We start from the raw sequence: 17,500 nt of genomic DNA on the forward strand, positions 1-17,500 counted from the left end.
GGTGAGAGAGGCGAGCGTACCAACGTACCACAGTACTGTATACCACAACACTCGCTAACAACCATCCACTTTACTTTCACGTATAACGGTACAACTTTGCTCTTCTTTGCCTACAGTTCATCACTTAGTTAAGAGCTAAAGTTAGAGCCCAAGTTGGATCCAAAAACTGGAACAGGCATCGTTGCATCCATAATGTATATGGGTTCACTGTTTTACGCGGCGCACCGTTTATTATTACAGGGCCAAACAGCTATAACAGCAAAAAAAAAGACGACAGCAATTTAAACCTGCGCCTTGACATTTATATCCTGACCAAAAAAAACATATTTTCTTTGTAGGTACTGTATACATGCACAAAGAAACAATAAATAAAGTTTGCTGCATGTGTGGAGAAAGTAGTTTTGTTTGTTTTCTTTTCTCGTACGGAGGGAGCGGAGGAGGGGGAACGGGGATCATGGAACAAAAGAAAGAGGAAGGGGAGGGGTGGAGGGGGAACAACAATAGCTCAATCAAACGATGGATTCTTTGTGCTGCCAGGCGAGAGATATGTCGGCTTTAAGCACCGTCACCACTTCAAACTCCACCTTCCGGGTGACAGGCCTGCCTAGGCGCTATACCCTTGGCTCACCTGCCCCGCCTAATAACACACACACGCACGCACGCGCACGCACACACACATGCAATACACAATACACACACACGTGCGCGCACACACACACACACACGCACACAATACACTCTCTGTTAAGGGTACTCAAAAATGAGAGTACAGCAAAAGCTAGTTAAAGTAAAAAACAAATAATACAAAAAAAGGAACAGGAATCTGGAGAGGCGAGGAGAAAGTGGGACATTAGGAAAATGAAAGAAAAGTGTAAAAGATGGTGAGAGGATACAAAGTTAGTCGGTGTGAGGGGGGAGAGCTTTGTGAGCTGTTTGCCACGGTACAGAGTACAGTAGAGAGTCCGGAAGCTTAAAGGGATAATTCACCCCCAAAATCCCTTTTTTTCTATCGATTAGTCACCCCATGGAGACTTGAATTCATGGATATGTTTTTGTTTTTGTTGCATTCCTAAGCCAATCATTTTATGGCCGGTAGCAAATTATTGGCTTAGGAATGCGACAAAAAAAAAATCCATGAATTCAAGTTTCCATAGGGTGACTAATCGATAGGAAACCATTTTTTGGGGGGTGAACTATCTCTTTAAAGACCTCATTGACAGGAGAGGAGAGGCGATGGTTAAAATCCTCTCTGATGATGATGAGGATTTAGCAGTTTCTTACGGACGCTGGACGGGGAAATGTCCCAGGACCTTCCTATTAGCGCTACCTCAGTCTCTGTCTGTCTCTCTCTCTCTCTCTCTATCTCTGTCTCCCCACATTTCTCAGACAACCTTTGACAATAAGTCTTCAAGACAGACAGACAGACAGACAGACAGACAGACAGTCAGGGCCCAAGAGAGAGAGAGAGAGAGGTGAGGTTGCGATACGAGCGAGCGAGAAAAAGGCAAACAAGTGAATAAATAAACGTTGGCGTCAGGGAAAACGCAGAGAGCATCATTTTAATGATACTACACTATTCTGTTTCAGGCTCTGTGTGCGAGAGGAAGGCACAAAACCCCTAGCTGCTGGTTTCATCTTGTGGTGTGACGCCTAACCTAGAGTAAGGGTTATTAAACCATTTAGACCGGGAATGCATCTGTGTGTCATTTTATAGATTTATTTGGCTATTCAAAAAATAGCAGATCTACAAGCTCATAGCGCGGCACCGAGTGCCGCGCTATGAGCTTGTAGATCTGCTATTTTTGACATTTCTTCAACATTTCGTGCAAATCTTTGAATACATACAGTATATTTGTTGAAACAACATTTTTAACTCAAATCTTTGCTTCTGGAGGTCCCTGGAACAAAAACATTTTCAGATAGGGGTCCACGGCCAAATACATATAATTTTGGGGGTCCTTGAGAGCCACTGATATAGAAACATACAACTTTTTCAAAAAACTGTAGGATTTAGAAGACATTTGTAGAATCCCCAGAAGCAATCATATACATTACAAATGTTTGCTTAAAAATATATATATATTCAAACATTTGCACTCAGATATTTCAAAAATAGCACTCAGTGCCGCGCTATGAGCTTGTAGATCCGCTATTTTTGCATAGCCAAAGAAATCTAAAAATGGCACAGATCCCGGTCTTAATGGGTTAAACACACGCACACGCGCACGCACGCACGCACGCACGCACGCACGCACGCACGCACGCACGCACGCACGCACGCACGCACGCACGCACGCGCACACACACACACAGTCACAGATCGAAGTATTCAGCACTCATGTCTCTTGTTGGGGAGAGAGAAAAAGCATGTCAAGGTGACATAAGCTGCAAAACAGAGCAGATAGAAAAACCCACGACGTAGTGCGGAAAAAAAAGTTTTTCTTCCCCAACCCGCTAGTTTGCTTGTGCCTGGTGCTGCTGCGGTGCACTCTGCTGAATGGTGACTAATTGGCCGCTCGCAGTGAAATGTTTAAATTTGTCACAAGAGCAGCGAGAGGAGAGGGGAGGGAAGGACAAAAGGAGGGAGGGAGGAAGAGGAGAGAGAGAGGGGGGGGCGGTACTGTCTTCACATTAACCCATTAAGACCGGGAACGCATCAGTGTCATTTTTAGATTTGAGCTAAAAAATAAAACATTATTTTACACTTTGGCTATTCAAAAAAATAGCAGATGTACAAGCTCGTAGCGCAGCACCGAGTGCTGCGCTACGAGCTTGTACATCTGCTATTTTTTTACAAAATATGTGTAAATCTGTGAATATATGTATTATTTTAAAGCGCCATTTTTTTATTAAAATCTTTGCTTCTGGGGGGTCCCTGGAACCAAATATTTTGAGGGGGGGGGTCCGCGGTCAAATACTTATAATTTTGGGTGGTCCTTTACAATTATGAAAACGTTTTCAGAACCACTGATATAATAGCAACATACGTTTTTTTTTTTTTAACTGTTGGGATTTAGAAGACATTTGTAGAATGGGCTTCAGGTCTGGATGGGTTAAGAGAGGGATGAGGTGAGTGATGGCGTCTGGCAAAGTTTCAACCTCTAACTACCCTGCCCGCCTTTGACCTTTTCCGACCCCTCTCTAGTGTCCGATCAGAGCCCTGCGTCCTCGATGTAAAAACGGGGCACTCGAAAAAGTGAACCCCCCCCCCCCTGCCCCGCACCCCCCCAGCTCCCTGATGTCCATTAGCCAACCTCGGCCAAATTGGAATCTATGTCTATTTTCGTAACCGGAAAAAAGGAGGAGGGTGTTGAACTTGCTACTTTACCACCCCACCATAAAGGCCCACTTGGCATGCTAATTGCCTTGGCCCTACTTATGCAGTCCCCCTAGCTTCACGCCGGCTAATGGCGTCGTAAAACATGCTAGCACATCGACATGTCCCGAAAAACGCCAGGTAGGGAATACTTAGCGCGCTTGTAATGACGCTCCGTTTTGGCCTCGTTTAAACAGGGGGGGGGGACATGAAGGATTACCCCTCCACCAACAGCCACCGTAAAGATAGCATATCGTGTCTGTTGGGTGGAAACCTCACATGTCCAAAAAAACTGTTACTTTTCAGGATTCAAATTTCAAAAACAGCAAAAGTAGCAGATCTACAAGCTCAGAACTTTCGAGTTGTTTTCTTTGTTTTCCAGCGGACCGGTAAGGCAGCGATTCCGGTAGGAGACACAAAGGAGACTCTTTGTGTCTCCTATACCGGAACCAAATCAAATGATTGGCTTAGGAATGCGACAAAAACAAAACAAATACCCACAAATTCTAGTCTCCATGGGATGACTAATCGTCATTTTGGGGGGGAACTATCCCTTTAATTTACGAAAAAAAACACAAAAAGTTAAACATATGGAGATAAGAGGTTTCTACCCCGACAGCGATGATATACCCCTCGGTGTAAAGCCACTATCACGAGCGGGGCTGCAGCTACCTCACACACACACACACACACACATGTGCACGCGCACACACACGCACACAGACCAGTCATTAACATTAGGGTTTATGGGGATCATAAAGACTTAGGAAAACTGACCAGCTGGTAAAACAGGTAACTGTACGTGTCCGTGTACTTGTCTCTCTGACTGTGTGCCATTAGCCAGACACACCGCTACGGGCTTTGGCTGTTAAAAAAAAAGAAAAAAAAAAACACTGAGGGGCTCTACGGTGCTCGTAGTAGTAGAAGTACTAGGGGCCCCGCCGGTGTCAGGGAGCTGGAGAGCAAAGGGGTTTACAAGGGCCCCCGCTCTCTGACAGGGGGCTTCTGTTAAACATTGATGAAGGGATCGGAAGGGAGACCCAGGTGGCTGCCTTGTGGCAGAGGGCCGCCTGACCCCCCCCCACAACTCCCGAGGTTACTGAGAGAGAAGGCCAAAAAATATATAAAAGAGCAGTTACAGCAGTGGTTCTCAAACATTGTCATGTCAAGGACCTCAGAATTAATATGTATTATTAGGCCCCACCCCCACGTTTGAAAAGAAATTGTGCCAGGGACCCCGATAAGAGAAGATCGTATTTTTGTTAGATTAACAGTTCTACTGTCTTTACTGCATGGAGATATTCCAAACATTGAAAAAAAATTGCTGATCTACAAGCCTTATTATTATTATTATAGGGCTTAACCCGTTAAAAACGGCAAAGCAAACTTGTTTTTAAGAAAACTCGGATTTAGAACAGTTGTTTAGAACAGTGGTTCTCAAAAATAAAATATATACATACTTTTTGTGCATCTGCTATTTTTTAACATCATTTTTTGAAAAATATTTAAAGTGTTTGAATTTTTTTGGACAATTTAGATTTTTTTAACACAAAAAAAAACACTTTCAGAACCACAGCATTACAGTATGTACAAGAGATGGGGGGGGGTGGGGGAAAAACATGGCGAGGGTCCAACAGTGGTTCCACACAGTGACACAGTGGGTCTGGGCAGCAGCAGCAGTATACGGAGCGCATGATGGACTGTGGTGCAGCATGGCTGCCCTTTGTATATAAAGTCATTAGAACCTCATCAGTTCTGGCTCCTACGAAGCACCTCCAAACCACGCGGAACACTCGCCTTGCCCCGGCACACCTCATGCACACGCATACGCACACACACACACACACACACACACACACACACACGTGCATGCGCACACACACACGCACAGACACCACCGCTGGGAAACAGGCGTGTGTGTGTGTGTGTGTGTGTGTGTGTGTGTGTTAGGTCACACCAGGGCCCTGAAATAGCATTACATTAGTCATCTACAGTGTCAGCGATAGCGTGCCCCCTGAGCGGGCTGCCAGTGGGTGCCGTGGACACACACACACACACACACACACACACACACACAGGCGATGTGGGGGGAGGTGTGTGTGTGTGTGTGTGTGTGTGTGTGTGTGGCTCCATTTGGACCCCAGCACCTCTCCAGCGTGACACGGCTCTGTGCCCCCCCCCTCTAGGGGGTGACGGTCTCCCCCCACGGGGCAAACCTGACCCAGAACGAGCAGGCGGGAGGCATGGCGATGGGGGTGAACCCACCACCGGAGGCAGCGGCGAGGCGAGCGAGACGCACGACGGAGCGGAACGTTCTGGAACTCCGTTTTTAGCACAAAAACGTCCTCCTGGCGGCGGAGGTACAGTTAGCTCCCCGCGGGACTCACCTCTGAACGCAGACACGTAGATCAGAGCGAAAAAAAGGTTTTTAGTTATTTTATTTGTGGCATGTGTTTTAGCCCGAGTCCCAATTTCTATTTCCTCTATTCTCTGGTGATATTCTTAGATATGTTTGTTCAATGCCGTGAACTTGTTTTTCTTTTCTTTTTTCTTCTCCTAGTGCTGTACTTTTTCCTATACATTCTCATGTTATTTTTACTCGTCATATTTTTTCAATTGGTCAGGTACCTTTTTTCTCCCCCGTACCATTCTCAAGCCCTATTCGTCATATTTTGCCACTTGGTCAGGTAGACGGAATGCACATGACATATAGCATCCGGTATGCAACTCGGACTCAATGTTTTTATCTTGTTTTCAGTGTTTTCAACTTGTTTTCCACGTTTTTTAACAACTTTCAACCTGGCGTCCCAATATTTTTGAGCATGTCATTATAGGTGAACATTCTCCAAAATATTCACACCGACACACTTTCAGATCGTTGTCACTCAGGCTCCTGGCGGGTAAAAGAGCATAAGAGTGAGTGTCACTGAAGATACCGATTTCTGAAAAATCCCTTCCTCCCCCAGTCAAGCACTCAAACCCATCCATCCCTTCACACTCTATACTTCTATACACACACACACACACACACACACACACACACACACACACACACACACACACACACACACACACACACACACACACACACACACACACACACACACACACACACACACACACACACACACACACACACCTGCAAACCTGTCACTAAAACCTGCCAACAATCATCCTTCCAACAGCTGCAGCGATAAGGACATTAACATACAGTAGCAACTTTACAGTAGCGTTACAGTAGTTGTTACAGGAGCTCTTCCAGCTATGTCTGCCCCCCCCCCCCCCCCGCACCCCCTCATCCCCCCAGCCAGTATAGAGCCCTCATTAGGGGCCTCATAAAGGCCGGGTACCTGCCAGCCCGGGGCCCCTCTCTCTCTCTCTCTCTCTCTCTCTCTGGGTCTCCGGCCCCTGCAGCCTCCAGGTGTGTGGAGGAACAGCGGCGGATTTTGGACTTCAAGTAAAAAAAGAAAAGCAATACCACAGTGTAAAAAATACTTTGTTACTAACGTTGCTGTCAGGCAGAAAACTATTATCTCCATGTTTCAAGTTTTTGTGGATTTTTTTACTCTCGTAAATAATGCGCCTAATTGATCATACTACAGCTTGTAGATCTGCTACTTTTTGATTTCTTTGAATCCTGAAAAGTAACAGTAATCTTCCTTACAGTAAGTCAAAGTGCAAAAAGTATTAGTATCAAAATATACATAAAGTGGCAAAAGTAAAAGAAGTCATGCGTAATGAACCATTTCAGAAACATTATATAACATGTTATTGGACTATGGATTATGGACTGTTCTGTTAGATTATTGATCATTAACCACTTGAGCCCTATTTTATACTTTGGCTAAAAAAATGGCCCATCTGCAAGACAATCTGCAAGCGCAAAAAGCATCGTGTTTTGACATTGTGACACGATTTGAGCTTGTACTGTAGATCGGCTATTTTAGAAACATGGTCATAGGTAAACATGGTTTATCTATGACCCTAGATTACTGAGGCACTACATTAAATTGCTCTGGATTAAGATCGTCTGCTAAATGCCCAAATTATAAATTGTACTGTAGAGTGTAAGGTGGCTTGGTTTCACCAGAGTGGGGGCTGCAGGCCTGGGCTCATTTGGGGCTGATGGAGGCTACCTGGCTGGCTGGCTGCTACCGCTGTAGCAAGGAGCGCTGTGCTGTTCCGGGCCCCTGCTACCGCTATAGGTAGCATGCAGGGGCCCGGAACAGGCACAGGGCCATAAAACCACACGGGGGATGTGGTGGGCAGGGAGGGAGGGAGCAGGGAGCAGGGATGGAGGGAGTAGCGGGGGGGTAGGTAAAGGTGGTGGTGTGGGTGAGGGTGAGGGTGGGGGCTAGTGGGAATTACGACCCAGTAAAGATGAAAGAGGTCGCGGGCAAAAGCGGGGCGATCAAAGACGAAGTGTGTCGGCGGGACCGGTGTGCCGTTGGTTCGGAATCAGGGGCCCCTGGTTCAAGTACAGCCAGTGTGTGTGTGTGTGTGTGTGTGTGTGTGTGTGTGTGTGTGTGTGTGTGTGTGTGTTGTGTGTGTTGCATTTTGTACTCAGCACATCGTGGCTTAGCGGCCACAGTGGACAGCACTGTAGTCTGGTAACACAACAACACACACACACACACACACACACACACGCACGCGCACACACATGCGCATCTGGTAACAACAACTTTCACAAGCTGCCACTTATTGCATTTTAAGCAGCAACTTCTTGCATTTTCATATAGCAGATCTACAAGCTCACACAAGCTCACACAACGCGTCACGATGCAGCGCTTTGCTTGTAAATTGGCTATTTTCAAACATTGTAGCACTTTTACTTTTGGAACTTTAAGTATATTTAGATGCCAATTCTTTTGTACTTTTACTCAAGTAACATTTTGAACACAGGCCTTTTACTTTATATATTGCAGTATTGATACTTTTTCATTTTGAGTACTTTTTCCACTACTGCCCACACACACACACACACACACACACACACACACACACACACACACACACACACACACACACACACACACACACACACACACACACACACACACACACACACACACACACACACACACACACACACACACACACACACACACACACACAGGGCACACCTAGGGTTTACCTAACGAAGAGCCTATGCTCTCCTAAGCCACAGAGTTAATCTGATCTCACGGTTAATGTAGAAGCAAGCGGCATGAGGCTGCTTAACTGTTGCTTTACACTCCTGTCCTAATGAATAACACAGCTAACAGCGTGTGTGTGTGTGTGTGTGTGTGTGTGTGTGTGTGTGTGTGTGTGTGTGTGTGTGTGTGTGTGTGTGTGTGTGTGTGTGTGTGTGTGTGTGTGTGTGTGTGTGGATTTTACTATACTTGTGAGGACCAAAGTGGTGGAAAGTAACTTAAGTTCAATTTTCAGGTACTTTTACTTTACTGGAGCATTTATGATTTTCGATGCTTTTACTTCAACTCCACTACATCTCAGAGGCAAATATTGGACTTTTTACTCCACTAAAATTATTTGAAAACTTTAGTTACTATAGTTACTTTGTAGATTTTGCGTATTATTACATATCATACATCAACCACTTCGGCCCTATTTAACCTTTGGCTATTTGAAAAAAGCCGATCTACAAGCTCACAACGCTGCCATTTTTCAAAAGATTTCTAGACATTTTAGACAAATGATCTGAAGGATTCTGAGGATATGTTCTTTACTTGAGTATTAGATGTTTTTTAAATGTGTATTAAATGCAATTGGCCACAATTCTGCTCTCACACTAGCCGTGTTTCTGGCTTCTGTTTACTCCTACTTTTACTTTTACAGTACTTGTACCTTAAGTATTTTTAAAAAATTATGTACTTTTACTTGTTTAAGTATTTTTCAAAGCATGTGCTTTTGAATACTTGAGCATATTTAAAAGCAATGACATTTTTACTCTAACTAACATTTTGACTAAGCTACTTTTACTTGTGGTGGAGTAACTTTGTCCAGGAATATCTGTGATCTAAGCACTGGGGTCGAGTACTTGTCCACCTCTGAAAATCACTGTTTTAAAATGTTGACGTCCTCACAAGTATAGTAATACAAACATGTACGTGCGTGAGTGCGTGTATGTGTGTGTGTGTGTGTGTGTGTGTGTGTGTGTGTGTGTGTGTGTGTGTGTGTGTGTGTGTGTGTGTGTGTGTGTGTGCGCGTGTGACAGTGTATGGAGTCAATCAGCCCACATAAAACCAGGCACTAAACTCACATAACCTTGTTATCTCATTACCTAGCCCCAGAACTGTGGTGGGGAAGTGAATTAGATCAGGAAGCTATTAATAAGAACAACATAAGACAGGATTTTCGGAGCATTAGTCGGAACATAACAACGTTGAGGGGCTAGCTGCTAGTCCCATTGTGTGTACACAGGGGCCATCGTGATGGGGTTGAGCGCACGCACGCACGCACACACGCACACGCACACGCACACGCACACACACAGCTTTTTCTGTCTAAACAGCCAGTATAAACTCAAAATTACAGCACACATTTACAGCATATATTCTATTTGGGTAACTTTTACATGCATAACTACACATTCCTTATGTAACAGATAATTCATTTGTTTTAATCCCCCATTTGAACCCTCAAAATTATATTTTTTAATTTGTATGGGTTGCGAGTAAATGACCCCTTTTTTGTGCCTTCATTAAAAAAACACTAAACATATAATAGCTATATTTCAAAAGATTTGAAAAAGTTTCAACAAAAAAGAGAAAAATCACAACTTTTCATCAATGAAATGAATTCCGACATAATTTCAAAAGTATTTCATGAATGAAATAAAATAAATCTAAATCTAAATAAGTTTAAGAAGTAGTGAAAATAGCAGATCTACAAGCTCACACCGCAAGCTTGTAGATCTGCTATTTTCACTAGTTTGGGTCCCGGAGCAAAAGTTTCAAATTTCTCTTTTGCGTCTTGGGATAAAAAGTGTGGGAACCGCTGGTTTACATGAAAGGATATTTATATTTTGAAACATATGACATGAATATATACATTTTCTGTACATAGGATAAGAGACAGAGACACTGACCACTTGTACGTCCGAGGGCACTCTGGACAGGAAGTCTAGCAGCTCATTGTTATCAATGGTGTACGGGTCTCGTAGCTTCTTGGTGAACTTGTTTACTCCTGGAGTGAGAGAGAGAGAGAGAGAGAGAGACAGAGACAGGGAGGGAGACAGGTAGAGAGACAGGAAGTGAGATAGGTAGAGAAAGGGACAGACAAGGAGAGGGTGTCAGAGAGAGAGAGAGAGAGAGAGAGACGGCAAGAGTAGTAAGAACAGTAAGGCAGTGTTTCTCAAACTTTTTCATGTCAAGAACCCCGAATTATGCATTTTTCCACAGACCCCATATGGAAATATTTGGTGCCAGGGACCCCCCATACAAGATTTGTGTTGGTAAAATGTTTCAAAACAGCAACAACATATATTTGTGTTGACACTAAGTTTCAACATTTCAAGATTCGAGGGACACTTTCTGACCTGAACAAAACCAAACCCGGGGTAACAACCGCCTAGCGGCTAAGGCGCATTCCACATATTGGTTCTAATGCGATTGCGGGTTCGATTCCCGAGCCTGACGTCCCTTGCTGCGTGTCTCTCTCTACCTGTTTCCTGTCTCTCTCTACTACTATCCAAATAAAGCCCCCCAATAAATAAATAAATAAATAAATAAATAAAACAGCTTGAAGACTCACCCCATATCAACACGATGTATCGTAGAGGTACGAAGTAAAGAGCGATGGTGGCCGCGCCCAGGCCCACGATGGCCAGCCAGCTCAGGAAAGGCACAGTCCAGTTAAATGCACTGAAACACAATGAGAAAAACAATGTTAGTAGTTTTTTTCGATACACAATAATACAGTTACAGTTGTGTCTGCTTATGGCAAAACTAAACGTTGTATCGTATGCAATCTCTGTAAATAACAAGGTAAATACAGAGAGTAAGAAACAACCCCCAAGTGTCCAGTCTATTCTCCTTAATTCCCATTTATTCTCATGTACAGTATGCCCCTTTATTCTCATGGAAAGTTTCCAACTTTGAATATTCCCAGGATTTTTAAATCCGAAGTTCAACTAGTTGGAGATGTGCCAGCACAACACCTAAGACAGACAGACAGACAGACAGACAGACAGACAGACAGACAGACAGACAGACAGACAGACAGACAGACAGACAGACAGGATGTGTGTGTTTGTGTCTGTCTCTCAGAGCTGGGTGTCACAGCGCTCAGTGAGACAGTATAGGGTTAGCTGGCAAGGGGAAGCGTGGGCACCCTGGCACCCCGGTTGGCACCGCCTCAAACTGATCCTCTGGAGAGGAGCAAAGCTTATGACTCACTTCTTTATCCTCTCGCCATAGGAGGCCACATCATCCAGCGCGTTCTGCACACTGATGCACACGTCCTGAATGGCATACAACTTGTTCATGAAGCCCTTTCTCTCCGAATCCTGCAACAAACGGCACATAGGAGAGAGAGAGAGAGGCAGAGAGTCAGGGAAACACACACACAGAGAGAGAGAGAGAGAGAGAGAGAGAGAGAGAGAGAGAGAGAGAGAGAGAGAGAGAGAGAGAGAGAGAGAGAGAGAGAGTCAGGGAAACGAGAGGCAGAGAGTCAGGGAAACACAGAGAAAGAGAGAGAGAGAGAGAGAGAGAGAGGGGGAAAAAGAGAGACAAAGAAAGAGAGAGGAGAGGAGAGAAGAGAAGACAGAGGCTGGGCACATCATGCATCTCAGGGAAAACAATGCATTTTGAAAAGCGTCATGGGCTCGAGGAGAGAGGGAAGCCAAATCGACCAGATATCCCGCCTGAACCGACGGAGAGGGCTTTGGCTCCGGGTTCGTAATAGAGATATAAAGTCGGCAGAACAAATCCAAATGTTTCCCTCCTTAATCCAGTGAGACCGGGAACGCATCTGTGTGTCATTCTAGATTTCTTGTAGATCTGCTATTTTAGAGAAATCATGAAAATGTGTGCAAATCTTTGAATAAATATATATTATTTTTGAAAGCAAAGATGGGGTCCGTGGCCAAATACAGTACATATCATTTTGGGTGGTCCTTGACATGAAAAAAACTTGAGAACCACTGATATTATAGCAACATATTTTTTTTTCAAAAAACTGTTAAGACGTTTGTAGAATCGCCCAGAAGCAAAGATTTGAGTTACACAAAATGTAAAAAAAAAAGATATGTATTGACTATTGAAAGATTTGCACACATTTTTCAAGATTTTCAAAAATAGCAGATCTACAAGCATGCGTTCGTTCCCAGTCTTTAATGGGTTAACAGAGTAGCGCAGCACACGGGGGAAAATTTGAATATGTGAATAGAGAAGAGGAATTAGACACAGAGCCAAAATGGATACATCAGACTTGCTCTTTCTCTCCCTCCCTCTCTCTCTCTCTCTTTCTTCTCCGCTTGGCAGAAGCGGTGGGAGGAGGAATCGGGGCTCGGACCCTTCTTTTGTTCTGCCCGGGGCTTGGCACAGTGTGATGATGTCACCGAGCGGTGACATCATTATCATCCTCATTAACGCTGTCACCCCAACCGTGACGCTCTTTTTTTTCTTCTTTTCAACTTTTTGGATGGTTTGAAGACTTTAGTGAGTACATTGTTGGAGTATTTTTCAGGGCGGGGTGGGGTGGGGCGAGACACACCACAAACTGACTAACTAACCCCCGGCCATTTAGAACAACCCCCCCCCCCCCCCCCCCCCCTCCTTGTTACACAAAGCAGGATAAAGTTATAGGAGTCATGCTACAGTGAACAGGCTGCATGGCCTTGCTGGACTGGCAGTGAGGACAGAGGGACAAGGACATATCAGCAGTGGTGTAAAGTAGCAAAAGTGCATTTACTCAATACTGTACTTAAGTAATTTTTTTAGGTATTTGTACCTTACTTGAGTATTTCCCATTTCCAATACTTACTTAATACTTTTACTTCTACTCCATCTCAGAGAAAAATATTGTACTTTTACTCCACTACAATTATTTCAAAACTTCTTTCTTTTGGTGCTTTAAGTACATTTCGATGCCAATACTTTTGTTCTTTTACTCAAGTTCATTTTGAATTCCGGACTTTAATTGTAACAGAGTATTTCTATATTGCAGTATTAATACTTTTACAGAAATAAAAAATGTAGTACTTTTTCCACCCCTGCATATCAGTGGGGACAGGGACATTGACAGATCAGAGGGACTACTGGGCAAGCGAGGACATAGAACACGCAGACTGATCGTGGTTGGAATCGGTCGGTGGACATGCTTGAAAGCACGGGGGGGGGCATAACGAGAAGGAGAGCTATTTGTTACCAGAAACAAGAGTGCGGGGGGGGGGGGACCGCGGCCGCCTAAATCCGCGAGATCACAACAGCGGCAGGCCGGCGGGGATATTTGACGAGGTGTTGAAGAAAAGCGACATTTGGTATCTCCAAGAAACCTTGTATCTATATTTTTCATTCTTTTTATGTTCTTTTTTTTCATAATTTAATGCCCTACTGAGATTTTTTTTAAATGATGAAGTGGCGTGGTGGTGGGCTCCAACGATGACGGATCGGGGGGGACGGGACCGGACAGGACGGTCCATTTCTCAAGCTCCAGCCACTCAACCCCCCAAAAAGAAGAGGCATTGCTCAAGTTTCCTTGCAGAAAGCGAGCGTTAAGCAACCAAAGCCGTGTTATTGAGCTAGATGAATGGACATTGTTAGATCATAGAGGTATAGAGAGACACTGGGCAAATCCTCATCATTATAGACCCATAGAAGACAGTGGAACAGTCAAAGACACAAACCCACCGGACCCCCAGAGGCCATAGCCACAACCCCCCCCGAACCCCCCCCCCCCATTGGCCCTATCCGCCCCCACCTCCCAACCTCCTCTCCTTCCAGGATCAGATAATGTGAAAAATGAACCATAGCAAGAAAGGCAGAGAGACCACATGGCCCTCCGCAGGAAGAAAAAAAACAACAAAAACCCCAAAAAACCTCCTCCACACAAGACAAATAGATATAATTAGACGGCGTCCCTGGGTTATTTTTCTTCGCAAATATTTTACAAGACTCCCTTTCTTTTCTTCCTCCCTCTCTCCTTCTCTTCTCTACGCTCCGTCTCTTCTCCTCCTCCTCCTCGGAATCCATCTGGTTTTCATTTCTCACTAAAACAAATCCCGGGGTTTTTTCGGTGGGGTCTTTCTATTGTTGCCGGGGCCAGGCCGGGCTGTGGGGTCAGGCCCCGGCCCAGCACGGCCCGGCCCAGCACCGGGCCCTTTTGTTTTTTTCTCTTTATTTTTTTCTCTTCTCCCTGTGTTCGTTTTATCGGGTCCGAACAAGTGGTGGAAAGTATATGTACTCAAGTACTGTACTTAAGTACAATTTTGAGGTATATTTTACTTTTCAGTACTTTTACTCCACTACATCTCAGAGGCAAATGTTGTACTTTTACTGCACAACAATTATTTGAAAACTTTAGTTACTAGTTACTTTGTAGATTCCCAAGTTCAAGTTCAAGTTTATTATGTCCCAAATTGGGCATTTTATGTTACAGCAGATAGTAAGAAAGTAAGAAACTCCAACACACAGTAAACATACATACACAAGACACACATAGACATAGACATAATCACAAGATCCAGATAATAATAGCTACTCATAGCTACCTCCTCCTGCTGCTATTAGATATACATTATTACATTATAAAACATATACATTATCCACTTTAGCCCTATTTTATACCTAGGCTATTTGAAAATAGCCGATCTACAAGCTCACAACGCGTCGCATCGCGACGCGTTGTGAGCTTGTAGATCGGCTATTTTCAAACATTTTGGTACTTTACGTATGTTTTCATGCCAATACTTTTGTACTTTTACTCAAGTAACATTTTTAACACAGGCCTTGTACTTGTAACAGAGTATGTTTATATTGTGGTATTGCTACTTTTACTCAAGTAAAAATATCTGAGTACTTCTTCCACCACTTGTCCGAACTTGGGCAGAGAGAGAGAGGCTGTTTGAGGGACAGTGGGAGCGGTGTGAGAGAGAGCAGGGGCGGGGGCGTAGGGGGGGGATAAGGGTCGGAGGTCATCGGAGTATAAACCATTGCCACATGCCCCTCGGACCGCAAGCCTGACTCCTATTTCCTGTCTTCAAACGAGGCTGGGAAAGAGCGGGAGGTAGCAATAACACCGAGCGCTGCCGTGAGCCTTGTTTCCCCAAGCCCCCCCACCACCCCCCCGCACACTGACTGCGCACATATGGAGCCAAGGCAACCTGTTCTTAACCACACAACCTAATACACACGTTCGTGTTCAATACACACACGCGCGCGCGCGCGTGCACCCGCACAAACGCGTGCATGCATGCGTGTGCGCACCGACTATCAGATAAGGCTGCACTGAACACCTGGCCTGACTGTTTGACTCTTTGAAAATACTCTGAAACAATGGTTTCTCAAACTCCCCTTGACTGTATACAAATGGCACCAAATGGCCATTTTGTGCCATTTGTATACAGTCAAGAGTTACAGACTTTAGACCCCCCTAAAGGAACCCAGAGTCACTGGAATCCACTATTGAGAAGCACAGCTCTGAAATATATACGGAACTTCTAGAGGAGGAGGAAGGCCTTGCTGCTGACTTTCCTTCCCAATAACCTTATAACCTCCTTTTACAACTTTAGTCTTTTCGCCCTGTGCGATGTCACGGTTACGACGGAGAGGAGGGTGGCGTGCGTGTGTGTGTGTGTGTGTGTGTGTGTGTGTGTGTGTGTGTGTGTGTGTGTGTGTGTGTGTGTGTGTGTGTGTGTGTGTGTGTGTGTGTGTGTGTGTGTGTGTGTGTGTGTGTGTGTGTGTGTGTGTGTGTGTGTGTGTGTGCGCGCGTGTGTGCGGCAGGGCTGACTGGAAGAGTGACAGAAGCCACATCCACAGATCTTTCTCAAGGTCAAAAGGATGCTTGTTAAATAAATCCCGTTCGGGATTTTTGTAAGCGAGCGTGGCTTCCAGAAAAAGCATGTGCACACACACACACACACACACACATGGTGTTTTGAGTCTGTCTCCAGGATCAAAACTTTAACTTTGACATTGAACTGCATCTGGAAAAAAAAAAAAAAAAAAAAAAGATTGATTTATTTGAACGAGGGGAGAAGTGCTCGGATTATCGAGATGCACGCTCCTCCTAGCACGCCTTCCAGAGCGGGTTGCATCCCTTACATTAACATGTAAAATCAGGGGCCCTTTGTGTTCGTGTGTGTGTGTGTGTATGTGTGTGGCTCTATGAACCAATAGTTCATATGTTAAACGTGTTGAGAACACAGTGTTCCAGACCCCCCCCCCGCCAGTGTTGCCATGTCTGCTTATTATAAGCGACTTTGGGCTTGTTTTTCAGCAAAGTTGCTCGTAAATATTGGTGTTTTTTGCGGGTTGCGTTTTTTTTTTGCTTGTTTCTAAAGTGTGGTTGCATCGTGTCGCGTCATGCCGTGAGCTTGTAGATCGGCTATTTTCAAATAGCTATTTTCAAATAGCCAACACACATAGGTTTAAAGTGCTCATATGGCCCGTATACAGTTGTTTCTTTTGGGCTTGTTTTCATAGAACCGGTTGCTTAATTCTCGCACAAAATCTGGCAACACTGCCCCAGCCACAGCGAGGAGAAGGAGGAGGAGGATGAGGGGGGTCCCATGTCTTTACTGGGGACCTGGGGGCCCGTATTCCTGTCTCTCTGTCAGAAAGTGTCTGTCAGAGAGCCTAAGTGGGGAGGAGGGTTTTGTTTGGACGGCCTGGAAGCCTCAGCTAATAAAAAGTGTCAACGTATGTATGTACGACGCCTCTGTTCTGCTGGTAGAGCTACAGAAAGAACGGTTCCCAATCCCCCGCACTTTCCACGCCTGGCGTTGCTCGGGTAAACCAGCGGTTCTCAATCTTTTCAGGCCACGACCCCCAAAATTAATCATATTTGAACTGGGTACCCCCCAAAAATAATCATATTTGAACTGGGTACCCACCAAAATAATCATATTTGAACTGGGTATTAAAAATGTCCTAAAAGTCCTTAAATTGTCACTTCACTGTCACCTGGGGACCCCCCAAAAACCATGTGGGGACCACCCCTGGGGGTCCCGACCCACAGGTC

At 44.8% G+C, this 17,500-nt stretch overlaps 1 protein-coding gene across 1 annotated transcript in view; it reads right to left on the reverse strand.

Annotated features, from left to right (window-relative positions):
- mctp1a (multiple C2 domains, transmembrane 1a) overlaps nt 1-17,500 on the reverse strand; it is a 289,927-nt gene that overhangs the window by 5,338 nt on the left and 267,089 nt on the right. Inside the window, exons 17-19 of the mRNA XM_084054050.1 lie at nt 11,716-11,825; nt 11,072-11,181; nt 10,407-10,504 (exon numbers count right to left, since the gene is read on the reverse strand). Of these exons, the coding sequence (XP_083910176.1) occupies nt 10,407-10,504; nt 11,072-11,181; nt 11,716-11,825 (318 nt within the window). The remainder of the gene's footprint in view (nt 1-10,406; nt 10,505-11,071; nt 11,182-11,715; nt 11,826-17,500) is intronic.

Source organism: Gymnoscopelus microlampas, assembly GCF_963454915.1.
Source record: "Gymnoscopelus microlampas genome assembly, chromosome: 4".
In the NCBI taxonomy this organism is placed as follows: Eukaryota; Metazoa; Chordata; class Actinopteri; order Myctophiformes; family Myctophidae; genus Gymnoscopelus; species Gymnoscopelus microlampas.